The sequence below is a fragment of the Cervus elaphus genome, chromosome 9, assembly GCF_910594005.1.
Source record: "Cervus elaphus chromosome 9, mCerEla1.1, whole genome shotgun sequence".
Classification (NCBI taxonomy): Eukaryota; Metazoa; Chordata; class Mammalia; order Artiodactyla; family Cervidae; genus Cervus; species Cervus elaphus.
The window spans coordinates 40,122,742-40,150,715 of NC_057823.1; the positions used below are offsets into that span (position 1 = coordinate 40,122,742).

The following is a 27,974-nucleotide window of genomic DNA, read 5'->3' on the forward strand; positions in this document are numbered from 1 at the left end:
GACTTTGACTTTTACGAAAGAACGATGAGAAGGTTTTGGAGAATTTAAGCATGGGGTATCACGATATGGCTTGCTTTAAGAGGATCGCTGGGGCTGCAGTTTTGGGAATACCTGAAAAGGTAAGTGAAGGGACCAGTAAGGACATTAAAAATACCATAGCAAGAGATCGGGACTCCGAAAGACTAGGGAAGGAACAGGTGCGGGGTTGGAAGATTACATTTTGACTTTTGACAGTTACTTTGGAGTGGAGTTTAAGGAGAGTTCTGGCCTAGGCGTCAGCACCTGGAACTCAAATGGTACCTAATATAAAAGTAATCGATCCCAGCTCTATCGCTTACTAGTAGCGAACTCTTGAGTAAATCATTTCTAGGTTCTGAGCCTCCGTTGCCCTACTAGTGAAATGAAAAGGATATTCCCATATAACAGGGCCTTCATGAGAACAAAATGAGAAGTCTCAAAAGTTGGCCGCGAGCAAGGTGAGAACCCTGAGCCAAGGACCGCGCGGCCCTGCCCCAGAGGAGAGGACTGCCGTGGAACGACTGATTTTCGAATCCACCGCACGAGCTCTGCAGCGACAAGAAAGAAGCGCGCGTGCCAAAGCCGCAAAGGAGCCTGCGGTGCCCAAACCTCGCGAGATTTCTTGGCCGGGCAAAGTCATCTTCCCAGCCACATCTCGCGAGATCAAGATTCATAAGCGGCTATCGGCCGGTTAGGGCTTGCGGGGAAGATGGAGTATCCTGCATTGGGCACGGTGGAGAACGCGGACAGCGGCGGGGCCCGATCGTACAACAATTCGGAGGAGCGGGAGGGCCGGGAACCGGATGGGCTGCGCTTCGACCGCGAGAGGGCGCGCCGCCTCTGGGAAGCAGTGTCCGGGTCGCAACCAGTGGGGAGGGAGGAAGGTGAGTCCGGGGGCTTCAGAGGCTGGAAGCCCCTCGCCCGCCTGCTCGTTTCGCTGGGAGTGGCGGAAGCGCGGGGCGGGGACGTGGACCGGCCCCCAGGTCTACGGTCACACCCCCTGGCGCTCGGCCCGCCCCCTTGCGCGAGGCGCCAGGGGACTCCCTGTCTCGTGCACCACGCTATGGCGCGGGCGCCGTGGACCAGCTCCCCTGAAAAATCCAGGCTGCGGCACCCCAAGAATCGCACGCAGATGGTCAAGGGCCTTCTCACGCTCTGGCGTGGGCTTCTTTCCCCCGCCTTCGTCACCCACCAGAGCTTATCTCTTCCAGAATTCGAGGACTGGAATCTCTACACTTGCCGTCTAGGCCATCTCGGAGACCCCCAGAACCTTCCCTACCAGCCTCGTAGCCCCTTCACCGTCCCAGTTTCCAGGTTCACCCATCCCTAATGTCTCTTGCCTCCCTTCTTTCATGCCCAACACTTCCGAGGGCTGTAGATGTAGAAGGTCGCCTCCTTACCTTAGTGTTCCTTCTGGACTTGGTGACTGAGTCCTGGCTTACCTCTGTTTTTTGGTGTCTCTTCTCTTGTGTCCACCAACTGGGTCCTTTTTCTAATATGGGGGCCAGGAGCCTGAGAACCTGGCCAGGGAATTCTTTGGCTCCAGCTTCTTGTTTGTATCCCACGCTTGACCCAAAGTTGAGGAGAATAGAATACACAAGGCCACCTAGGGGGGCATTTCTGGGCTTCCCAGCTTGCTCTGCACTTGACCTGGCCCTGGATAAGATGGAGATAGAAACAGGAGAATAGAAAGAGCGGCTGTGACCCCGTTTTGTGACCCACTTGACAGTTCTTAGCAGAGCTAGCTGCTTAACTCTAACCCAGAAGTACACAAACTGGGCTTTTGTGCTAATCCAGTCAGGTAATCTGCAGAGAAATCAGATTTCTCTAAAGATTTGTTTGCTTGCTGAGCAGACTAATCTTGGAAGTTAATTTATTGCTTGTGAACTGATTGCCATGGGATAAAATGAAGTTTTTGACCACATCCAAGGAAGATATGTTTAAATTTGGGGTGGTACACACGACAGACCTATACCCTGTATATACTTTACCAGTTAAACTAGTCTTGTGTGACTCTTAAATTAATATGAGGCTCCTATCTCCCTCATTCTTATACTTTCAAACTTGTTTGGCACAGTTACAATTTTCCTTTCATTCATTTGACAAATACTCTCTTCCCAGGATTGGCTGGAAATCAGAGCTGCAGAGATGAAAATACTGTCCTTGCCCTGCAGGGGCTTGTGGTCTAGTCCAGGAAGCAGATGCCAAGACAGTTGCAGTGTAATGTAGTGGGTGCAGTAAAGAAGAAAGTCTAAGAGTTGGGGGTACACAAAGAGGAAGTGACCTTTGTCCTCAGGGGACAGAGCAGGCATGCGCTGGACCTTGAAGCAGAGAACACAGCAGCTGTGCTCTGGAAAGTGAACTGTTTATGTGTGTATGAGTGCACACAGTCACTAAAAGACCAATTCACTTCTCTGATGTCACTTTGTCCAGTGATTTGTTTGAGGTCTAGGTAGATACCTATAACACCAGGTCCTACTCACCTTGGGTTTTTTGTTTTCTCTTAGTTATAATTTTTGTTTTCTCATTGAGTTGTAATTTACACGCCATAAAATTCACGCATTATAACTGTACAATTCAACGATTTGTAGTAAAAGTATAGAGTTGTATAACCCTAGTCCAACTTAGAATATTTCCATCACTCCAGTTAGTTCCTTTGTGCTTTTTTTTTTTTTTCATTTCGGAGAAGGCAATGGCAACCCACTCCAGTACTCTTGTCTGGAAAATCCCATGGACAGAGGAGCCTGGTAGGCTGAAGTACATGGGGTCGTGAAGAGTCGGACGTGACTGAGTGACTTCACTTTCACTTTTCACTTTAATGCATTGGAGAAGGAATGGCAAGCCACTCCAGTGTTCTTGCCTGGAGAATCCCAGGGATGGAGGAGCCTGGTGGGCTGCCGTCTGTGGGGTCGCACAGAGCTGGACACGACTGAAGTGACCTAACAGCAGCAGCAGCATTTATTATTTGGCTGTGTCAAGTCTTAGTTGTGGTATGTGGGATCTCGTTCTCTGACCAAGATCAAACTCAGAGCACCTGCATTGGGAGTGTGGAGTCTTAGCCACTGAACCACCAGGGAAGTCCCTCTTTTGTGCTCTTTTACATTACATCCCCATTCTCACCTCCTGCCCTTGGCAACCACTAATCTGTTTTCTGTCTCTATAAATTTGCCCTCTCTGAACTTTTCACATAAATAGAACATATAATACATAGTCTTTTGCATTTTGTTTCTCTCACTCAGCATGTTTTTGAGGTTTAGCCAAATTGTAGTGAGTATTAATACTTTATTGCTTTTTATTGTTAAATAGAATTCCGTTGTATGATTCTTGCTTTTTTATCCTCTAATGATCTCTGCCTTTCAAGTGGACTGTTTAAACTCTTTTAACATTTAATTTAGTTGTTGATATGGCTAGATTTGCTGTCCCTCCTTTATGACCTTGTGAAAATCAGCCCTCTGCTTCACATTCTAGATCTCTCAGCCTCTGCCCCATACATCTTCTGATTATCTACAATATAGATACAAAATAAATCCTACCAATTAGGTGCTTTCTCATAAGATTTGGAAGGCAGAAATGTGGTGAAAATCACATTCATAAGACTATTGGTACTATCAAGAAAAATTGTAAAACTATAAGGTCTTCCCACATCAGTGTTCCAGCATCCATTCTCCAGCTTCATAGGTTAAGAGGCCTGTTCAGTGACATGGAGCTTCTTACTTCAGCAAGGCTGCAGTGGAGGCCTCAGAGACTGTAGTTCACATGTTGGAACAGTTATGCATGCATTGTTCCTGGAGACATTTCCGGAAGGCTCAGCCTAGAACCTTCAGTCTTTACAATATTTTCTAAGCACCTAATTGCTTGTATCAAACCTGTTCCCTGTGGTAATTGGTAGATGGATTAGAGTTGTATCTGAGCAACAGGGATGCACATTCAGGCCACCTTCTCAGAATTCTGATAACTCATATAAGTTCTTTTTCCCCTCTGTAGACCTTACCTTCCTCCAGCCTCATGAACTTCTCACAGATTTTTGTTAAGTCAGGAATTCAGGAAAGGGTTGACTGGACAGTTCTGACTCAAGGTCTCTTTTGCAATTGCAATCAGACAGTGGCTAGAGCTGAAACAATAGTAGATGGAACTTCTGGAGGCTGACTAGGTGTGTCTTTTTTTCATGTAGTCTCAGGGTCTCTCCATGTGATTTCATGATGGAATAGTTAGGGCTTCCTCCCAGCTTGGAAGAAAACTGCTTATGTAGTGGCTTAAGACTTGAAGAACAGTGCTTGCTTCGGTAGCACCTATACTAAAATTGGAACAATACAGAGAAGATTAGCATGGCCCCTGTGCAAGGATGACACGCAAATTCATGAAGCATTCCATATTTAAAAAAAAAAACAAAACTTGAAGAGCAAATATTCCCAATTTGGTTCATTTTTATATGTCTTCCACATATCTATATGTTGCTTAGTGGTCAGCCAGTGATTCAGTAACACCTGGAGCCAGTAAGGCCTCAGTCCTCTGCAGCTGAATCTGTGGGTATGTAGGAAAGGGCATTCAAAGTTCAGGCCATTTTAAAGTCACCCCTAACTTTTACTTTGTCAGGCTCTTTTGCATCACTTCTGTGCATGTGAATAACCAGAGTTGGCCAGGAGTATTTAGCCACCTTAGGCCCTCTTAGGTCCCCACTGCCACCAGTCTCAGCCACAGACATGACCAACCTCAGGTTATAGTAGAGCCTTTGGCCTTTACTGCTCACCTGCCTCTGAGACCATCGCTTCCATTGACATTATCAAAAGATCGGGGCTTGTGCACCACTCCAACTCAAGTAATTTCCTCTTTCATGGGGAAGCTGTTGGTTCTCACATCCTGCCTCTTCCTGGTGGAACCTCTGACTGAGTGTGGGAGGTGATGAGAGCAGTCCCAGATCCCTGCTGTTCTCATCCAGAGTTCAGCAGATGTACAAGCATAACTGCTTCCCAGATTGTTAAGTGCCTTTGATCAGTTTCCAGAGTACTGAAGGGATTGTTTCTGTCAACTTTGTCCAGTTTTATAGTTGCTCTGGGTGAAGAAGATCTCCTCACTCTACTATAGCTGCAAGCTCCACATTATACTCATTTTATGTTCAATTTCACTTTCTCTGCCTGACTTCTAAATTTGGATGGTCCAGGACTCAAAAGCCCAGGGGCTTCCCTGGGATTGGTAAAGAATCCAGTCCACTCAGTGGTAAAGAATTTTTACTTCGCCTGCCAATGCCGAAGACACTAGGTCAATCCCTGATCCAGGAAGATTCCACATGCTGCAGAGCAACTGTGCCTGTGTGGCACGAGTAATGAGCTTGTGCTCTAGAGCCCGCGAACCCCAAGTGCTGAGCCCACAAGATGGAACTGCTGAAGCTTGTGCACCCTGGAGCCCGGGCTCTGCAACAAGAGAAGCCACTGCGATGAGAAGCCCGCACCCTCCGCAACTGGGGAAAAAGCCCGCACAGCAACAAAGACCCAGCACGGCAAAATAAATAAATAAATATTAAAGTCCCAAGAACTCTTTCCTTTTCCAGCTACGTTAGGCATCCTCTTCTACTCCACCACTTTAAACATGATAAATACACTGATGATTCTCAATTTGTATCTCCAGCTCTGACCTTTCCCTTGAACTCCATGCTTGCATCTCTAAATAACTACTTGATATCTCTACCCATGTGTATGATAGACCACTCATGGTTTTTTTTTTTTTCATTTATTTTCATTAGTTGGAGGCTAATTACAACATTGTAGTGGTTTTTGTCATTCATTGACATGAATCAGCCATGGATTTACCTGTATTCCCCATCCCGATCCCCGCCCCCCACCTCCCTCTCCACCCAATTCCTCTGGGTCTTCCCAGTGCACCAGGCCCGAGCACTTGTCTCATGCATCCAGCCTGGGCTGGTGATCTGTTTCACCCTAGATAATATACATGTTTCGATGCTGTTCTCTTGAAACATCCCACCCTCGCCTTCTCCCACAGAGTTCAAAATTCTGTTCTGTACATCTGTGTCTCTTTTGACCACTCATGTTTAATATAGCTGAAGGAAAAGTCTTAATTTCCCCTCCAGCACTGTCTTCCTCCACTTCTCATCGACTTGTTTCTCAAATTCAAAACCTAGGAGTTACCCCTGACTCCTGTCCTACTTTACCCGCTCCATCCAGTTAGAGAAATTGGATGTCATATCTACTTCCAGAACATAATTCCAAATCTATCCACTTTTCCTCATCTCTACCGACAACCTGCCTGGTCCAGATTTCTGTCATCTGCTGCCTAGAAGACTGCAACAGCCTCCTCCCTGCTCTCCCTGCTTCCATTCCTATTCCCATACAGTCTGCTGACACAATGAACAGACTCATCTTTTCAAAACGTAAGCCATATCTTGTCACCTTTCATTGCACTAAGAATAAAATCCATAGTTCAGACCATGGTTTATGAGGCCTGTACTCTTCGGCATTATCTGGTGGGATAATTTATTTCCTACCACTATTTCCCAACTTTATTTCCTACCACTATTCACTCATTTACCATATTGTATCCACAGTGTCCTTCTCTTCATTTCTTGCATATGCCAGACTTATTCCTGCCTCAGAGACTTGATTATTTTATTGAAGTATAATTGATTTACAATATTGTATAAATTTCTGCTGTACAGCAAAGTGATTTTTTTCACATTATTTTCCATTATAGTTTATCATGGGATATTAAATATAGTTCCCTGTGCTATACAGTAGGACCTTTTTGTTTAATTCATTCAACATATAGTGGTTTGCATCTCCTAATCCCAAACTCCCAGTACATACCTCTCCCACTCCCTCCCCTTGGTAATGACAAGTCTGTTCTCTATATCCATGAATCTGTCTCTGTTTCATAGATAGGTTCATTTGTGTCATATTTTGAAATTCTGCATGTAAGTGATATATGGTATTTGTCTTGGTCTGACTTCACTTAGTATGATAATCTCTAGGTGCATCCATATTGCTGCAAATGACATTATTTCATTCTTTTTTCTTTACCAGCTGAGCCACTGGGGAAGCCCTATTTCATTCTTTTTTTATGGCTGAGTAATACTCTATTGTATATAGGTGTCACATCTTCTTTTTCCATTCATCTATTGATGAACATTTAGATTGTTTCCATGTCTTGGCTATTGTGAATAGTGCTACTACGAACATAGAGGTACATGTATCTTTTTGAATTATAGTTTTGTCTGGATATATACCCAGGAGTGGGATTGCTGGATCATATGGCAACTCTGTTTTTTCAGTTTTTTAAGGAACCTCCATGATGTTTTCCATAGTGACTGTACCAATTTACGTTCCACCAGCAGTGTAAGAGAGTCCCTTTTCTCCACACCCTCTTCAACATGTGTTATTTGTAGACTTTTTAATGACCATTCTGGGTTACACATTTTATTAGATATTGGGGATACAAAGTCATAAATGACATGGTCCTTACCCTGTTTAGTCTCTGGGAATCAGATTCTGAATATCTTGAGAGGGAACCCCATCTCCTTTAATAAAATAATCCAACATCTCTAGGCAAGGAGAGGATGACTGGACCTAACATTTTCCCCTTGTGGGCTTTGCATTCTGAGGAGCCTCTCGCCCTCCCTTTAAAAAGCTCTCAGGGGCTTCCCTGGTGGCTTAGTGGTAAAGAATCCACCTGCCAATGCAGGAGACACGGGTTCAATCCCTGATCCAGGAAGATCCCACATGCCACACAGCAGCCGAGCCCATGTGCCACAACTGTTGAGCCTGTGCTCTAGAGTCCAGGAGCCACAACTGCTGAGCCCGTGTGCCGCAGCTGCTGAAGCCCATGCACCCTAGAGCCTGTGCTCTGCAACAAGAGAAGCCACTGCAATAAGAAGCCTTCGCACTGCAACAAGTAGCCCCTGCTTGCTGCAACTAGAGAAAGCCTGCGCACAGCAGCGAAGACCCAGCACAGCCAAAGATAAATATATAAAAATTAAAAAGCTCTGGCCCAGATCTATTCATGGATCCACTTCCTTTTGTTTCTCTGAGGATGGCTGAGGCAGCCAAAGTCTTTCAGAAAAATTTACCGAACACTGTAGGAGAAAAATGGGGAAATAAACAAGGGACCCCAAGGAGCAGAAATATAGCCAGACAACACCCCTTCTTCCCAAAAGGGCTGTTACAAATAAGCTTTAGTTCTTGCGGGAGAAGTACTTTAAAAGCTCCCCACCAAGAAGTACCTTAAAAGTTCCCCAATAAGAAGTACCTTGAAAGTTCCCCGCCCAAAAGTTCCCTCCAGGAAATCTTGTCCACTTTTTGATCTAGAGTAGAAGATAAAAAACATGGATTTGCCATCTCATCATGGTTTTCTAGACTTACCCTGCCTCAGATTATCAATGTCATGATGATAGAAGTGTCTGGAGTGAGATTTTACTCCCTCCTCAAAAAGTAAGGCCTAGTTTTTCAGGTGTGACAATTAAGCACAGGTTAAAACTGTGGTTTCCTACAGTGTGGAACTTACGTGACGTATTGAGTAATTTTAGATATTTCAAAATCAGATCAAGAACAGTAAGAGAATTATTTCCTTTTCAAGTCTTTCAATCATTCTATTTCTATCTGAGAAGACATCTCAGTTGGTTGCTACCATGTCTTAACACCTCTTCTCACAGTTGCCACTCTCTTAATGTTCCTTTTAGGGAGCTCTGCAAGCTTCTCACACCAGTATCTAGCTAGAATTATTTCCTTTTTAATGTGTTCATTTTTATTGGCTTTTATTTAAGTTTGTAATTTAAAGACTCCTTTTTAAAAGAATTCAGTAAAGAAAGTTGGCCTACATAAAATTATAAAGTAAGTTATAGGTTCGGTGGCACAAGAATATAGCCTGAGTCATGAAAGCCCTTTGGGGAGGGGTGGCAGATTTAATAGTATGGCATTCCATTATTCAGTGCTTGCATTTGAGGCAGGTTTTTAACTCACAGAGCTTTTATTTTCCTCTCTAGTGGAACACATGATCCAGAAGAACCAGTGTCTCTTCACCAACACCCAGTGTAAGGTTTGCTGCGCCTTGCTCATTTCTGAGTCCCAGAAGCTGGCACACTATCAGGTATGCCCTTGTACCTTAGTACTTTCTAGACCCAATGCCAAGCCCGCTCTTTTCTCTGCACAGTGAATTCCTTCTTAGCCACCCAGATGTTGCCTCCATGCATGTTGGCTTAATTTTTGACTGAGTCTTAATTTGACTGACTGACTTAATTTTTCTGAGTCTCATTTCTCCATCCAAATCAAGATCATTGTACTTATATGTTCCGTTACAGCTTGGTGTAGTAGAAAGTCTATGCTTTGGCTTTAAATAAACCTGTAGTCAAATCACAACTCTGCTACTCATCTTGGTCAAGAAACCTCATTATCTTCAGCCTCAGTTTCCTTATCTATAAGATTGAGATGATGATAATTTTCTCATAAATTTTTATGATTAGATTGGACAGCATCTAAGTACCTCATAGAAAGTAGGAATTCAACAAACTAGGTTTTCCCCCTACCCTCTCCTCCTCAAAAGTTTCTGTGAGGATGAACCACTGAAAATCTAGTAGATATTTTTGAGCGCCCTATATGAAATGGCATTTGGGTATCTTTGATCTTTTTCCTGGGTTCTTACAGAGCAAAAAACATGCGAACAAAGTGAAGAGATACCTAGCAATCCATGGAATGGAGACACTAAAGGGGGAAATGAAGAGGCTAGACTCAGATCAGGTAATCCAGCTGCCATGTTGAGACCACTCGCTTCCTGATGAAGCCAGCAGGCAGGTTGGTGTGGTGGAAAGAGCGTGGGCTTTGAGTCAGACTGACTTGGCTTCAAATCCCGGCCCTGTTGTGTGACTTGGTCAAGTCTTGATCCTTTCTGAGGCTTGATTTCTTCCTCTGTAATAATGAGGATGCTAATATCAACTATCTTTTAGGATTTTTCTAAACAAAAATGAAGGAAGGTTTATTAAAGCGCCCAACACAGAGAGCCTGGCACATAGTAGGGGCTCAATAAATGGAGCCAATGTTATACATCACACTGAATGGTTTGTTAGAGTAGGACAACTGTCCATGCCCTACTCAAGAAGAGAAAGCGGAAGGAAACCGGAATGCTTACTTTCTTGAGATCCAGTGGAAAGAACTGAGTTTAGCCCTTCAATATTGGGAATAAACAAGTGGAAGGAACACTTTTCCAAATTCTTGCTCTGATCAAGGTGTAAACATGTTTGCTTTTGCCTTAGCAATACTGTGAGAATTATGCTGAAACAACCCCAATCCCTCAGGTGTACCATTATTTTTGTTCCATGGCAGGCTGTGCAAATATTATGGGATGAGAAGTCAGCAGACTAGGGCCGAATACTAGCTCTACAACTTACTGGTTGGGTGACCTTGGACAAGTCACTTAACCTCACTGTAGAGAGAATAGTTGCTACCTTGTAAGGGTATTGTGAAGTCAAATTACAATTCCTAATGGATGTTCAGTGAGTTAGAGTTTATACGACAAACTGTGCCTCCCTATCACAGGGGCCACAGGTTTGGAAGGGCCTTGCTTATCCCTTCTCCACATTCACTGGACTAACCCCCTAGTTGCCCTCCTTATGATGTGGAATTCAGAAAGACAAGATCAACTCTGTGGCCCTGGGCAAGTCACTTCATCTCTTTATATCTCCAACCCCTCAACTCTCAGAGTGGTCCAGTAGTTCAAATGAGATCACAGACTCCTCCCCATCCAACAAAGAATGATTCAGCCCCAAATGTTAATAGTACCAAGGTTGAAAAATCCTATCTTATATGAATATTTTATTCAGAGAGCAGACCTGAAAGAGATCCTGGAAGCCCTTAATATAGGCTTGAAATACATTGTTTTCTAGCCTAGTCATAATTATCAAATAAAATCCAATGGTCTGCTTGTTCAGTAAACCCTCAACATCTGCTGTGTGCCAGTCTCCACCAGGGTGCTAAGGATAGGAAACATAGATGAGTCTAACGGTCTTTGCCCAGACGTTGAACTTTAGTCCACAGGAAAGTCTCCTAAGCTACGACACTGTCAGTTTAGGGTGACACGTGGTATGATAGAGGTCTATTTAATGTATTCCAGGAGTATAGAGGAAGAATAAAGTTAATTCTTCCTGGAATAATCACACAAAGCAGGTTGATAATTCTTTACTGAGTAATTTTCTTGAGTAAAGTCTCTCAGAAGAGGTGATATTTAATCTGGGCCTTGAAGGCTAAGCAGACATATGCCAGGCAGGAAAGAAAGGAGGATCATTCTAGGCAGTAGTAATGGCCCAAGTAAAACATGGAAGTAGCAGAGAACAAAATGGGGAATGGTGAGTAGTGCATGGGATGAAGTAGCTTAGAAAGAATCCAGAAAGGTAGGTTGGGGTGAGTGTGTGAAGAGGGCCTTGAAGGCCCATTCTCCTACGGGCAGTGGGGAACCAGTGGAGATTTTCCGGCCGGGCAGTGGCGTGATCAGACCTGTGTTCTTTCTCCTAACCAGAAGAGCAGCAGAAGCAAAGACAAGAACCAGTGCTGCCCCATCTGTAACATGACCTTTTCCTCCCCTGTCGTGGCCCAGTCGCACTACCTGGGGAAGACCCACGCAAAGAACTTAAAGCTGAAGCAGCAATCCACTAAGGTGGAAGGTACTGGTTTTCCTGAGCGGTGCTATATCGGGACCCCTCCCGTCCTTAAGGCACCAATGCCAGGTGCTCCCAGAAATGCTCACTGGGGCCACAGACTGGAAGAGGTTGAACTGCTTTTGAGAGCCCTTAAAAATATCAGAGTAGACACAGCTTCATTGAAATGCAGCCTCAGAGTCATACTCACCTAACCTTCCTTTCTTTGGTTATATCAGTCTTTCTCTATAGAAGCTTCTTAGCCCTGAGCTTTTGTCCTGACAAATAATTATAACTCAGGAGTGCCCTAGTCCTCCAGGCTATGCCCACCAGGAGAGCATTCTATCTCCTGCCTCTCTCAGTTAGATTTTTCCCTCCTAGCATCCACCTGCCCTTATTACGATGTATTCCAAGTTAAAAGTTAGATTCTTGTCTTTTTTGTGTGCTCAGGTTATGCCCTGTTCACTTTAATCCTCAAAGCTGCCTGTTCTCGAGACAAGGACTTGCCTTTCAAAGCTAAATACTTCAGCACTGCCATTACTGCCCAACAAACAGTGTTTGCAACTGCCATGAATTCATTCCCAGTGCAGTGACTTCTAAAATAACCCCCTTTATCTTGTCACCACTGGGGCTCAGCTTTCACTTTCATCTCATTAACTGCTGACTTTTTAAGATTTTATATCTCTGCTAACTGCAGTTAGTCAAGACTGAAGGTTCTTTGATCTTTATTTCATTTTTTTCTAAGTAATTTTTCTTCTCTATGTTGGACCAAGAGGTAGACTATACTATCTGTAATACTTGTCCTTTTTTGAATTGCTGTATTATGAGAACAAGATAATTATGTTTTAGAAGACTTTGAAGAATAGGATAAAAAAAAAATCACTCATAATTATACTGTCTTACCACACCCAAATCTAGTATTCTAGCAATGAAACAGCAGATGAAGTCATGGATGCCCAAGTTTAAATCCTGGCACTGCTATTTACCATCTGTATGACTGACCTTCTTCATGCCTGAGTTTTCTCACCTATAAAATGTTGATAATATCATCTACTTCATAGGTTATGAGGACGAAATAATGTATATAAGGGCCCTGAGACATAATAGATGTTCAATAAATGACATTTTAGGATGTTTTGTTTTGTTTTGGTTTTGGGCCGTGCTGCACAGCTTGCAGGTCCTTCGTTTCCCAAGTAGGGATTGAATCTGGGCCCCAGCAGGGAGAGCGCCAAGTCCTAACCACTGGGCTGCCAGAGAGTACCCAGCAGGTCCGATTGTCAGTGTTATCAGCACAATCAAGATAGTGAGTGGAATCCCCACATAAAATGCAATGGTCAATCAGGCATTCACCACCCAGAGCATGTCATTGGCCTTGCTTCTGATTTGTTCATCATTAAGTTATGCTAGTACTAGTTGCTTTTTTGTGAAGTCAGTGTTGGTACTATTTATGGTACCAAAAAGATTAAACATTAGGCCAAAGGAAACTAGCTTAAGAACAGAACTTTATAAGATCACTTATCTTTAGATTTATATGAACTTGTCTTTCCATAAATGGGAAAATTCCCTGGAATATTCCTGGTCCAAAGATTCCATATTGAAGAGTTTATTTTTCATATTTACTTTTGGCCCTTGCCACATAACAGATGTGTTTTTATATAGTTATAATCATAGTTCATGTACCATTTGTATCCTGCTTTAACTTTTAATTTTGTAGTTAGAGCACATTTCCATGTTATACATGAGTTTATAACTATATTTCTGAAACTAAACATTTCTCTAATGTAAAAGTAGTACAAGCATATTGTAGAAAGTATGGAAAATATAGATAAATGGAAAGAAAAATACCCATAATTTTTACCATTCAAAGACAACCACTGTTAACATTTTGGAGTACTGTTCCTCCTATAATCTTTTGTTATGTGTATGTGTGTATATCTGTGTCTATATTTGTTTTGTGTATGTCTAGATTATGTATATAAATGTAAAGTACTTTAACCTTATTGTTTTTATAAAAACAATGCATACTCCTCATTGTTACTTCTAGTTCAGACAGTGCAAAAGGTACAAAGAGAAGAGTAAATACCACCCAAATCCTACCACCAAGAGAGAAACACTGTTAATATGTTGGCAGTATTTCAAAATACCAATACACACATACAGATTGCACATATGTCTTTTAGTAATGATATGATCATATTGTGTATATAATTTTCTTTTATACTCTTTTCACTAATAGAACATATGTATTTCTCCATGTTATTAAAAAGTTTTTCATAAACATTTTTAATGACAATATCCCATTGCACCACATTCATTTAACCATCCTCTAATGATGAATATTTATGTTTTCTCCCTCTCCTTTGTTGGTATTTGAAAATAACACTACAGTGAACAGTCCTGTAGAATTCTCTTTCTATATTTCAAGTTGTTTCCTGAAAGAAGACTCCCATAGCTCTCATTTTTATTGGATGTCCATTAAATGGTTCCTCCAACTTTAATTAACCATTCACCTCTGATGTTCTCTTTAGAGAATGACCTTTATGTTTTAATGACTATGATTATCTCTTCTGATATCAAAAATCTACATTCACTGTAGAAAAGGTGGAAAATACTGAGAAGTATCCTTTTACACAAGGCTCTTGGTGTTTCTCTGCACATTACCAGTTGTTTTACAGAACTAAGGAGAAAAGAAATAGTTTACTATGTAACCTGCTTTTTTTTTTTCACTCAACACCACATACTGTATATTTTTTCTTTTATTGAATATTCTGCAACATGTACATTATTTTTCCAGTGACTTATTGAAATAATGACTAAGGAAAATTAATAGCCAGGGGAATTAAGAGTCTCTGTACTGGAAAACCATTGTAGGAAAAGCCAGCAGCTTTCTTTTGGCTTGTTGAAAATCCTCAAAACTTCCCCCATTGAAGTGGAAGAGATGCAAGAGCATCTGTGTGTGTGAGTGCTGCTGAACCCCACCCCTCCGCCACCGTTGGTGGGGGTTCTAGGCCACGTTCTTAAAGCAGTGGTTACTGGACTGATACCATTCCAGCCATGTGGGCTCATTAGTGAGCCATGGCATCCACTTTCTAAAGCAGCAGTGCAGCCTACAGTCAGGACGTTCGTTGGCCCACAGGAGGCTCACACATATGTCCATACCAGGCTCTGATTAACTGAATTCATAGACCCGAGCCAGGGATGTTTGCTGTAGGTAAACACATGGGCTGTAGCCTTCTTGTCTCCCTGCCACACTCTGGCAGCCTGGCATAGCAAAGAGGGCATGGTCTTTAGGATCATACAGACCTGGATTCACTCATTAACTGAGTGATCTTGGGTAAGTCATTTCACCCATCTGAGCCTCGGTTTTCCTCTGTATCGTGGCAAGATGATACCTACTGCAGAGCATAATTCTGAGGACCAGAAGAGAAAATATATATACAAAGCTCGTAACTAAATGTCAGTGCCATTCTCCTCTCCCCTACTCCGCCTAGAAGGCAGGTAGCTTAGAAGGCCCCGTTAGTGTGGTGCCTTTTCTAAATGACCCTCTAGACCCTCAGGATGTGCATCTGTGCATTGGCTTCCAGATCTATAACTGGGGTACTTTAAGGATAGGAATAAAACACCCACATTTCTTGTTCTATGTGGTGTGAGTGACATTCTGGGGAGTCCTGAGGGATGAAAAGACTGCAAGCATGTACATCTCTCATCTATTTTAATTTGGCAGATGGGTAGCAGAAGTGCAGAACCTCCTCGGAATATGAAAAAATAGGGATTCATGTGCCTAAAGTAGTTTAAGCTGCCAAACAAAGGAGCCAGTCTTTGGATTCCCCCGTATCTTCTCAATTAGAGAAGATTTTCACTGTGTGATTCACACAGGCAGTGCCCCATATGCAAGTGTGATTAACTAGTGACCCAGCCTTTCTTTGCATTCAGCATACATGAAAGCCTGGCACCTTCTGGGTTTTTTCATTGTTTCTGTTTGAACTTTCTCACCACAGCTCTGTCGAAACGCCTTACAAACCCTTTCCTTATGGCCTCCACCTTAGCCTTGCACCAGAATAGAGAGGTGATAGACCCAGACAAGTTCTGCAGCCTCTGCCACGCGACTTTCAATGACCCTGTCATGGCTCAGCAACATTATGTGGGCAAGAAACACAGGAAACAGGAGACCAAACTCAAGCTTATGGCACACTACGGACGGCTGGCCGACCCTGCTGTCACTGACTCATCAGGTAAGGGGCCTAGCTCACACCCAGAGCCGAATCAGGGCTTGACTGCTAGAGCTCCCTGGACCATCAAAGGTATGCCTTTCCTCTTTAGGTCTTCTGAAGCAAGCATTGCAAATTCAAATGCTTGCAAAAGCTAGATGGGAAATTTTGATCAGTGAAAAAGCCAGGAAGGGATGTAGTCAGCTGAAGAGTACGTGCCTCTCCTAGGCAGTGCTGAACATTTGTTTTTTTTTTTTTTTTTCCTTTTTTTTTTTAAGCAAGAAATAGGTTTTTATTGTGTTGAGCCATGGGGATGTTAAAATTGTCTGTTTTAGCAATTAGCCTATACTGACAGAAATGGTTGCTAGAGTCCAGTTTAGTATATAAAGACCTGGGAACATAGTTACAAATTTCATTTCTCTTATGACAAATTCAGGAGAACTATATATTCACTTTACACACAGGTACACATATTGCCACTAATCCATATAGGCCCCTCTTTCTGTTTACCCAGAGTCACAAAGAAGCCCTACATACTTATGAGCATAAAGCTGAAAGACACTAACCTCAGCTATGAGGTTCTCAGAACAGTATATGAACATTTGTTACCGTATCTTTCAGTTTTTCGAAAAACTCTGGAAGCCAGATTTACAGCTGACCCTCTTGCTCTAGTCCCTGCCCCTCCTTTACTTGGTCCTGCCTGGCCATTCCCTCTTTGTCTCTATTTTGTTGGCAGGATTCAGGCACTGCAGTATTTCAGGCCGCTTATCTTAACTTGTATCCATTCTTTTCTTATCTCAAGCCAAAGCCTTCTCCTTGTATTCACCCTCCTCCATTTGTCTAAGGCTAAATTACCATGTTAATCCTAGAACTGTATCCTAGATATTTTTTTCTTGCTTAAATCATCTGATTTCTTTACAGATCAACTAAATTCTTTCATGAAAACCTAGGTGGGGGGAAAGGTTTTAATTTAATATCAAATCCCACTTTGATATTAATGTATACAGCATAATTTGATCCCCACAGCATTTCTATAAAATAGTTGTGATTTTCCCAATTTACAAATAAAGAAAATGAAACTCAGAGTGACATGCTCAGGTCTTACAGCTGATATGACCTGATGTTAATAAATGACAGCATGAGTTGGGGTCTCTAGCTCTGTCTGATTCCAAAACTTAAACTCCTTCCCCTGCCTCCAGCTTTGAGTGCACTTGGCTGGAGACACTCCAAGTACAGGGTTTCAGCAGAAACATCAAACTGACTCTGACCCCCTTCTTACTTACAGAGGTGGGGTGTGGACCTAGGATGTGCAAGTAGGGACTTCCACTGACTGGACTTCTGCCTCCCAAACTATTTAGGTTGTTAGCAGCTTGGCTTTTTTTCCCTGCTGGCTTCAGTCCACCCTTGTTCATTCATTCTTTCAGACAGTCATCCTACACTTACCAATAGCTGCCATAGTCCAGGCCTTAGGCTAGATGCTCTCACATGTAATTTACCTGATTTAATCCTCACAGCAACTCTGTTGTGCACATTTGATTATTCCCATTTTACAAATGAGGACATTAGCATCAGAAAGATGAAATGGTTTCTTCTGGTTCCCATGCTAGACTGTGGCAACCAACACTGAAATCCAGGTAAGGTTCTGTGTTAGGTCCACAGAATTGTTTCCATGGGGTTTCTGGCATGTATCATGATAAGTATGGGTCAAATGTGAGATGACCCAGCATGTCCAGATGTCTTCTACCAGGGTGAGATGCAGCATCTACCAAGCAGATTAAACAAGACTTGGAGTTTGCTTTGTACTCCAGGCCCACATTTCTCTCATTTACTCAAGAATGCCAAACTAAGCCCTGCATATCATTCAGGTAGCCAAATCCTTCCAGTCGCTGGAGCTCTCAACATCCCTTCTGGGTTACTGGAATCCTCTTTTTCTGTACCCCCGCCATCACCTTTGCTCCCTTCTTTAGGGCCTTGCCTCCTGCACAGATCAGGTCTGCTTTCCCTGCCCCCTTCTGATCCCCTAGTTTCTTCAACCTCTGTACATGGGACAGGTTTTCAGGTCTATTCATTTCATATAAAGTCAAGAAATGTTTGTTGAGCTCTTTCCTAATATACACCAGGCATTGTGTATATAACATATATTAGTTACATGTCCATGTTCTTACGGAGCTTAGAGTCTAGTGGAGCAGACAGGCATTGAGCAATTAACTACAAGTGTGGCAAGCTTTAGAAAAAGAAACAAATGGTATGCTATGAAGATAACTTAAGATGGAGGAGCAAGGTTCAAAGGCTCCCAGAAGCAAAAGGGATAGTGTGGGGCAACATGATGCTGGGGAGATGAGCAGGTGTCCAATCATGGCATTGTAGGTCATGTTTGAGATTTGAACCTTTATCCTAAGAGCATTGGGAAGCCATTCACATCTTCAGCATTATTAATTATAGCATTCTAGTTACAAAGTGGAGAATGGTTTAGAATGAGGAGGAAGGGTAGTGGAGAGAGACAAACAGTGAGGCTGTTGCAGTAATTCTTAGTGGAGAATATGGGAGCTTGGACTAAGGTAGCATTAGTAGAGATAGTCAGGAGTAAATGGATTCAGGAGGTAGGTAGGAAGTAGAATTGGCCATCCAATGTGGGAGCTAAAGGAAAGCAAGCAGGTTTAGCCTTAAGCCACGAGGTGAATAACCAGGTTTTGGCAGCCTGAGTTTAAGATACCCATGAGATATCCAAGTAGGAATGTCCAAGAGGCAGTTGAATATATAGGTGTAGACCTAAAAGAAAGGTCTCGGTTATAGATACCACCATTTTGGTGGTTAGAAACTGCTAAATATTGGTAGTTTCATATGTTTGAAGCTAATAAGTGGTACTTGAAATCAGGGAAATGAATGAGATCCCTTAGAGAGTTTGGAGAGAAAGGAGCGAAGGGCCTAAGATTGAGCCCTCTGAAAATTCTGATGTGCTATAAACATGGATGAACCTTGAGGATATTATGCACAGTGAAATAAATCAGTCACAAAAAGACAGTTCCTATATGATTTCACTTGTACAAAATATCTAGAGTAGTCAAACTCATAGAAACAGAAAATAGAATGTGGTTGCCAGGGATTAGGAGAAGGGAAAGATGGAGAGCTTAATGGGTGTAGATTGGCAATTTCATAAAAATGACAAAAGTTCTGCACAGTAAGGTAAAGATACTTAACATGATGAAAACACAAATTTCTATAACCCAGAACTGTCCTTTACCATTAACTGAATTGGACACTTAAAGTAGATTGGATAGTAAACTTTCTGTTATTTGTATTCTACCACAATTTAAAATAGTAAAAAAAGAAAGAAAGAAAACCAAGATTGAAACCTCTGAAACTGGCAATAGTAAATGGTGGAGGTCAAACAAGAGACAGCGAAAGAAACTGAGAAGGAACCAGCGAAGGAAAATCAAGAGTGTGGCATGCCGAAAGCAAGGGCAGGAGACGGACGGAGGGGGTCTCACCCATGCTGTCAGGTGCTGTTGAGAAGCCAAATACTAAAAGGTTGCATAAGCATCCATTTTATCCATTAAGTTTAGATACAGGGAAACCTCCATTGGCCTCAAAAAGAGAGTGTATGTGTGTAGGGGGATAGGTTGCAGAATAATTGAGAGACAAGGAAATGGAGAAGCAGTTGTAAACAGGGCTTTCAAAGTCTTGGCAGTAAAAGGGAGGAGATACAGGTGCTTTTCCAAATAAATCAGATGTTTTAAAATGAGCTCTAGTGACTTATTCTTCATAAAATCACAGGGGGAAACCAGAATACCAAACATGTCAAATGAAAACCAGATAAAAATGGATGAGTCTGGGTACTGAACAAAGCTGTTTTTTAGAAGCACCAATGAATTCTTCACTTACCCCAAGTGACGATTTGAATCCAGCTTACAGATCAGTATACTCTGCAGTGAGATGTACTTTGCATAGGAAAGTCCAGAGACCTGTGGTGCAGAGGAAAGGATGGGGGCTGCACAGACCAGAGGGCAAATCCAGCTCTGATCCCAGGTCACTTAACCTCCTTGAGCTTGCTTTCTGCTCTGATAAATGGAGAGAACCACCTACCTATCTTCCAGCATTGTTATAAGAATCCAAGAGTATAAGTATCCAAAATTTTGTCATGGTGCCTGGTGTTTAATAGATGATAAGTGAGCTGTTGTAATCTGGGCATCAGTGACTCTTAACCATTGGTGGTTGTTACCCCCACACCAACCCCAGGTTCCACCCTGGACCTTGCAGGGATGGTGGTTCTGCTAGTCCATTATGAGTCTTTTGCCTGTTCGTGTTGAACCATGAATTCTGGCCTTCAGTGTCTAAAAAAGACCTGAATTCTGATTGCAATAATTTTCCCCTTAAATGCTTTAAAAGGATATGTCTTCCAGGAAATACCTAAAGGTACAAGAGAAACAAAGGTAGTTGGGAACATTGGCTAGCTTATTGAATTAGAGGAGATTGTTGGTATTCCCAGCTGCCATGGAAGGCTGGTTAAAAGATACTCTCCACTTTTTTGCCAGCATCACTCATGGAACCTATAAGAGTGAAATAAAAATAAGCCAAAACCTCATACTTGCTGGACACTTACTATGTGTCAGTTACTTTAATTTGAATGATTACAATAACCTTATAAGGTTGATGCTAATATTAACTGCATCTTATAGGTAGGGAACCTAAGTCTCAGGGAAGCCCCACTTGTACACATCTCAGGGAGATTAAGTACCTAGCCTGTGGTCCTACGGGTAAGAAGTGATGGAGCTGGGGTTTGAACCTAGGTGATCTCACTCCAGAGCGTGAGATTTTAGGACGGCAGACGACAAAAGGTTTGTCAGAGGGCTCATGAAGTCACGTGCACAGTGGCCTGCCTTGCGCAGCTGGCACCAGGCATGCTGGGCACGTAGAGCCTCGTAGTCAGCCCCTCCTGTTGGCCATTCACTAACTGTGTTTGTGGACATGTGACCATGCCTTATTTTCTTCCTCTGTAAGAGAAGGATGGTTTTCATGGGATCCTTATGAGCATCAATCAAAATAATATGAAGTGCATGACTATATCAGGCACTTAGTAAATAATAACTGCTTTTTATTGTAAGTATTACGGGTATGGTATAATTAATTGGTTTATAGTTGAGAAAAGCTGAGGATCAGAAAGGCAAAGGGATTTAGCCAAGGTCACGTGAATGCAGAGCCAGGAGTCCAGCCCCATTTCTTGGCTCCTGACCCATGCTCTCGCTGCTAGACCATGTGAGGAAAGGCCACTTTGTCATTGGAGCAGCCCTGTTAGTGAGAAAGGGTATCTGTGAGCCCCACGGTAGAGAGACAGATTAATTTTCCTTATAGGCCTTCTCATTAATTACTGTTATTGCAAGCCCAAGGAGAGGGCTGCCTTCCCAGAGATCTCTCATCTAAGGGCACAGTCAAGGTGGAAAAGACAGTTATACCAAATGTCACCTCTTTGTTCTGTCAGTCATTTATTTCCTCAGCAGATACTCTGGACCAGGCTCCATGCTGGGACTAAGGGTACAGGACAGGGGGCGGACGAGGAGGTTCTCAGCTCCAGGGAACATACCGGCACACATGTGCCCCTGATCACTGAGGCCTCTGGGAGTCTTCCCAGGACCAACAGCCTAAGCTCCCTCCACTCTTCCGTCTTCAGAAGAGCATTTGCACATGCTGTCAAAAGCACAGAGTCCCCAGGTCCCTTCTTATTGGATTACTAAGCATCTTGACTTTTACTTGTGTTTCAGCCGGGAAGGGCTACCCCTGCAAGACATGCAAGATAGTGCTGAACTCCATAGAACAGTACCAAGCTCATGTCAGCGGCTTCAAACACAAGAACCAGTAAGTAATCACACTTTGAAATTCACGGGTCTGCAGCAGGAGCTCGGGGCTTCCGAATCAGAACAAAGCCAGGTATTCCTTGGCTTAAAAGGAATCCTGGCAGTCTTCTTTTTAGTTAGCAGAAGCTCCGTCAGTCAACAGAAGTATCCCCTATGTGAATTCTCCTGTCAGCTTCTCCCCAGCCTTTAGACCTGTTGAGCTGAAGGTTTTAGTAGAAAAACATAAATGATTCCCTTAGTGGTCTCCTGAATTTTTTGGCAACATGTTAACAGTTGAACTGGGGACACTCCCCAACCCCAACCCACCACTGGCTTGAAGACCCTAGTCTTCACTGCCATTAGTTCTGTGGCAAGAGCTCCCTCTACAGGTTATTACCAAATATGACCAAGTCCTGTCCTTGATCAAATACTGTACACCTCTGAGTGGTAGCCCAGACAGACCCAGTCTGACAGACTCAGTCCCTGCTCTGATAACCTAACATTCTGATGGGAGGAGACAAAAACAGTGACCGTGCAAACCACCAATAATTACAAATGGTGATAAGGGAAGAGACTTAAAGGGAAGAGACTAACAGAGTTGTCTGTTTGTAATAATCTTGAAAATGACTCACATTCTTTGGTTGAGCTCCTGGTCTGTTGCAGGCCATATGCCAAGCAGATTCTCTCCTGGGAGGAAAGGGTTATTATTCTGATTTACAGACATAGGCGACCACCACTCAGAGTGGTGTTATGAGGCAGAGCTGCAGTTCTCACTGAGGCTTGGCAGGCTCACAGCATGCTCCTCCAGGGCGGTGCTGACCAGGGGGTTGTGGTGCCATGTGATATGAACAGGCCAGGTCCGGCTGGGAGGGCTCAGATGGTTCAGTCCTTGCTTCTCAGAAGGGTAGTGTGGACGAGTGCCACACATAACCTTTAGAGATAGGAATTATCCCTGTTTTACAGATGAGGAAACAGTTTCAGGCAGATCTGCTGAGATGACTGATTTGACTTTGGTGACTGGCTCTGCATTGCTTACAGAGCCGAGTGAATTAAAGGTGGTAGAAGTGCAGAGTGTTAGGCTCAAAACGTTCTTGGTCCTCTCTGCCCTGCCTGAAGTCTCCTCTCCCACATTGTGGCTTTATTGATAGATACATCTTTAACTGGGAGAACTCGTGAGGCTCCCCTTAGATATGGATTTGAGGCAAGCCCTCGCAACTTGGCTTGCGTCTCACTTTAAGCATTGCAGCTTAGCTGGTGGCAATTTTGGCAAACAACTTGGAACCAGTCAGAACCCTACTGTGGGGCTACCCAGACTTGAAAATGCTAGTGTTGTTTACTATTTTCTTCTTACACTTTCCAGCTGTATGACCTTAGGTGAGTCAATAAACCTCTTTGAGCCTCCAATTTCTTTTCTATAAGATTATGGTACAAAAAACAAAACAAAGATTATAGTACAATTTCTTAAACACATAATTCAGTCTCATTTAATTTGCAACAGCATCTCTGAATTAGGACTCCCACCCTTTGCAACCCAAGGAAACCTAATATCAGATAGATTAAGTAACTTGCCGTAGATCTCATGGTTACTTGGAGTTAGACCCAATATTCAAACCTTTGACTCCAAAGCCCATTCATTTTGCTCTGCTATTTCCAAATGGAGCTCTTCTTCCTCACCTTATGGGATGAAGTAAATGTTAGAGATAATATATGTGAAGTCCTAGTCCTGATAAGAGGAGCTATTAGAGATAAGCTTTCATTCATTCACCAATGATTTATTGTGCACCTATTATGTGTCAAACCCTGTTTTGAGCACCAGGGCTATGGTAGGAACCAAGACCAATGCTTTTCTCTGATCCTTTTGATCCCCCTCTGATGGTAGAAAGAGATCCTAAACAAATCAGACAGTATCAGGTGATACTAGTGAGGTCATGACTGGAGAGCCACTTGATTCCATGTGCTGGGGAGAATGGTCTTCCTGTCCCATGCAGGTCATGTAGGGCCCCGTAGGCAGAAAAAGTGGTTCAGTATAGAGGAAACACATGGGCTTCAGTCCTGAATCTACCACACTTTAAAACAGCTTACTGTGGGCAGGTCACTTATACTTTCTGAACTTTAGTTTCCTTTTATATAAAATGGGGGTGCTGGTCCCCCGCCTGGCAAAATTAGCATGAGAACGAAACAGGATACTGAAAACAGAACACCTGGCCTTGTGCCTGGCATGCAGTGGCCCTCAGTAAAGAAGAGCTGCCCTGCTTATTACTCCACACCCTGAAAGAGCTGTACTATCATTAGAATAAGCTACCTGGGATACCACCACAACCACCATGAACTAACCCTATGCCTTTGTTCCTTCTCAAATCACAGGTCACCAAAAACAGTGGCATCACCTCTGGGCCAGATTCCCATGCAAAGGCAACCCATTCAGAAAGACTCAACCACCTTGGGAAACTAGAGGTGTTTCTGTCCAGCAACCCAGGTTGAACCAGCCATGAGCCAGCTTCCTGTTACTATGGTCAGCCCTTGGCTCCCTCTTCCTTCTTTCTTAAACCTGGAGAATACACAGGCCTGAGGCAGGAGTAGACCATAGACAGCCTCTGATTGGCCCAGGCAAATCTACTCCTCCTCCTCCCCTTTGGAATCGGCCCTGTAGGTCAGGGTAAGGGAAGCAGAGATGTTGACAAGACTTGGGATTTTCCAGGGTGGTAATTTGGAGGATGACCTTTCCCCTTTGTCAGCCCCTCCGGGCCGTATGTCATGAGACCCCAGGCCTGTCTTTCCCCAAAGGTCACTTTTGGACCACTCCCTGCAGCTAAAGAACAGAGGTCTCCCGAAGCTCTAGGCATCTCTAATGAAACCCGGAATTTTCACTCCAGGCCTTGGCCTGAGTAGGAAAGGACAGATGGAAGTGGCTGCCACACGGAGGCTTGGAGTTCATGTGACACTTCCCGGCCCCCCCAAAGAGCGTGAGCTTTGCTGAGCCTAGTATCCGATGCTGGCCAGTTGTCCAGATTTCTGCCCACTGTGAAGTCTCCTCCTGGAGCAGTGCCACAGTCCCGGCAGAGCACTGCTATCCCTCTTTCCCCGTCTCCACAGTTCCTGAATGGTGCTAAGGACCTGCGGCAACTGGGGACAAGCTAGAGCCGAAGGAGGCCCCAGTGCCCAGTGGGGTCACAGAAAATGCCAGCAGAGGCCTTTCCCTCCTCCATCAGAGGTGCTCTGGCACAGGGTCATGTGGGAAGGTCCCCACGTAAAAATTTCCTGGGTGGCTCTCTCCCTTTAAAGGGAGACTGCCCTCGCTCCAGCTAGCTCCGAGGTTGACCGCTGTCCTTCGGCCCTACTGGTCCTCTCGTTCCCCTTGCGCAGCGGACCATCCTCCCAGGCTGCTGTGGTGCTAGTCCTCCCCCATCATCCTCTAGGAGATTCTGGAGACCAAGGAGCAAGATGGACCCTTAGAGGAATAGAAGAGAGAGCTGGAGTAAGCTTCTGCAGTGAGGAAACAGCTATGTCCCCGACCCCAAATGTAGGTTTCTACAACACTGCTGTGCTTTATGGCCTGGGACTTCACTGGGAGTGGACTTTACCTCATAGCTTTCAAACAGGAATTCCATGGAGGGTCACCTTCCAGGTCCCTCCTCACTGGGTCAGAGAAGTCCACAGCTGCTCTCGTGGGCTCCTCCCTCTACTCCCTGTCCCTTCGCCTGTAAATGCCTTTGTGTATTGTGTGTGTGTGTGTGTGTGTGTGTGTGTGTGTGTGTGCGCACGCGCGCGCTTATGCTCTATCTTTTGGTCACTGAAGCATCTAAATAAAGAATTTCTCCCATAAGCCAGACTGCAACTCAACAGATTTGAGATTTGAATCGTCTATCATGTGTATCTTTACCCTTTGCTCTGTCCCTGCTCAGACTTCAGCACCCTAAGTAGTGATTTTAGGAGCTGGGACAGAAACAGATATCCAAATTGCTTGGCAGCTCTGTAGAAGTCCTACAGAGTCCAGGCGCCCTAAATTCAATACAAGCTTATCTGCTCATCTACCTCCCCCTATCCTGGAGGGCCTCACAGAGGTCTCTAGAAGGTTTAAGCTGGGAGTCTACTTTGTTTGAAATGATCTTGTGGCTGCTGTGTGAGAAGGAATTCAGGGGAGCAGGAAAGGAGATGTACAGGGAGGCCAAAATGGACGCGGTGTCCAATTTGACTCTCTCCAGGCTAGCTCCTTCAGGGCAGAGACCTAGTGTCATTCATCTCCATTCCTCTAATGGACTGAGTGGTTTGTCATGCAGTGTTTGTTGAATGAAAGAATGAATGAATGAGGATGCATAAGAAGAGATGGGCTTTTCCTGCTCAGCTCATTCATAGCAGTAGGCTGGTTCCATGGAACTTGTGATTCTTGGGAAAACCTTCTCCATGACCCAGAAATGAGCTGGGAAAGGAGTGTATGCAATGATTTCAGCAGCCTTTTTTGCTTCAGACAGCCAGATCTGAGGAAGGTGCCCAGGCGGCCTGAACTCCTATTCTTCACTCAGCAAACTGTTCTTGGGAACCTGCTCTTCACCAACTGGGAAAGGCCCTACACAGCTCTCAGCTTCCAAAGCCTAGACTGCTTTAGCAGTTTGCCCAGAGTCCTTCTACCCCAACCAAGATGTCATGATCAGCCCCACCTACCAGGCAAGGAAGCAAAGGGCAGAGAGGTGAGTGAGCTGCCAGAGTATGAGCCCTTGACCTGCAGGATCTCTTAGTCAGGATTCAAGGGTCCTACCAGCTGTGTGCCCAGCCCTGTTGGCCTGGGGATGCAGGAACGAAAATTCTCTTAGAGCCCTTGGGTACGCTCATACAGTCAAAGATCATTATAGTGATAGAGGGTTATACAGGATGCTCTGGGAATGCACAGAGATGCAGGCACTAACTCAGCCAAGGACATGAAAACACTGAAGAAGTTGTGAAACTAGTATTTGATCTCTATAACAACCTTTTGAGCTAGGAGATGATACTCCATTTTATAGAAAAGTAACAAGGTTCAAAAAGGTATAGTGATTTGCCTAACGTCCCACTGCTGAGAGCAAAATGGAGTGTAGAATCTGGTTCTCTAGATTCCTTGTCTTTACAAACAAGGACCAGAGTACTTCCCCCATGACCCCTGGGCCTGCTTCACTTATCTGTCAGGGCCACGGTCTCACAGAGTGAGTAGCCACTCGGCAGGAGCGGCAGCAGCACCATCAAAATGAGATTGGACAAGGCTCTATGGTTATTTTATAATCCCAGCCCCTTTCCCTTCTCATAATTTTACCCAAGACTCCTGGTATATTAGACTCTAGTTGTAACTGTAAGAAATTTAAAAGTGATTATCTAAAAGAGGAAATTTATTGATTCTCCAAATGAAACAACCTTGTACAGGGATGGCTAGATTCAGGTTCTGACACAGTCATCTCACTGGTTTGCTCTGTGTGGCCTCTTTCCCTGGGCAGACTTTCTCCAGAAGGTGGAGACAGCCTCTGGCAGCTTCAGGTTTATATCCAAATAGGTTGGTAACTGCAATGGAAAGAACATCTTTTTCTTGGTACCAGTAAAAAATGCTGGGATTGACTCATTAGCCCATCTGGATCTGTTCCCATCCGTAAACCAGCCGCTGCAGCTAGGAAAAATGGTCCTCTGGGCACCTGGAAAGGAGTGAGTCCCACCTACAACACACTGACCGAAAGCAGGAGAGATGTGCTTGCGTCAAAGAAGGAAGTGCAGCACTCCCTCCGCCCCAAGGGAGAAGAGTGGATGTGGAGGGCAAAAATAGCTGTTGTTGTCAGCCATATTCAGAGATTATCTTTGCTTGATCATTGCTTTTCTAATGTTTTGAGATACAGCATCCATTCAATAATGTGAGACAAATTTTTTAGAGTACAGTTTGATGAGGATAGTGTATCCATATGGCCAGTCGGCCTCCAGATCAAGATAGAAAACATCACCAGTCCCCAGAGGCTGGCCTTGTTTCCCTTCCTAGTCAGTATCCCACAGAAGCAAACACTATCTTGACCTGTCTCACCATAGATTTGTTTTGCTTGCCCTTCAATTTTATAAAAAAGGACTCATCCATGCATCCACTTGTGTTCAATATTATGTATATGAGATTCATCCATGTTATTGTATCAGAAGTTCATTTAAAAAAAAAAGTTTACTTCATGCTCTATGGTGGTCCATTATATGAATATACCATAGTTTACCCATTCTACTGCTAATGGACAATTGGGCTGTTTCTAGTTTTGAACTATTGTAAATAAAGCCACTATAAAAAATTTTTGTTATGTGTCA

General features: G+C 43.8%; 1 protein-coding gene and 1 non-coding gene across 9 annotated transcripts; both read left to right on the plus strand.

Moving 5' to 3' along the window:
• The first annotated feature begins 699 nt into the window (after positions 1-699).
• On the plus strand, positions 700-27,974 carry ZNF346 (zinc finger protein 346). 8 transcript variants are annotated; one of them, XR_006342704.1, is made up of 9 exons: positions 700-902; positions 9,005-9,108; positions 9,663-9,755; positions 11,527-11,671; positions 15,643-15,876; positions 21,609-21,702; positions 24,045-24,192; positions 25,097-25,200; positions 26,146-27,974. XR_006342704.1 is itself a non-coding variant. In XM_043912357.1 (7 exons), exons 1-7 carry the CDS (start codon positions 728-730, stop codon positions 24,130-24,132), a joined length of 933 nt encoding a protein of 310 aa, XP_043768292.1. In that variant the 5' UTR covers positions 700-727; the 3' UTR covers positions 24,133-27,973. The 8 variants fall into 8 exon arrangements, 3 of the variants coding, with proteins under 3 accessions (XP_043768292.1, XP_043768293.1, XP_043768294.1); XR_006342703.1 differs by having other exon boundaries at positions 25,097-27,974; XR_006342702.1 differs by having other exon boundaries at positions 24,045-25,200; positions 26,146-27,973.
• On the plus strand, positions 4,289-4,395 carry LOC122701085. The gene has a single exon (XR_006342935.1). It is a non-coding gene; the product is annotated as a U6 spliceosomal RNA (small nuclear RNA).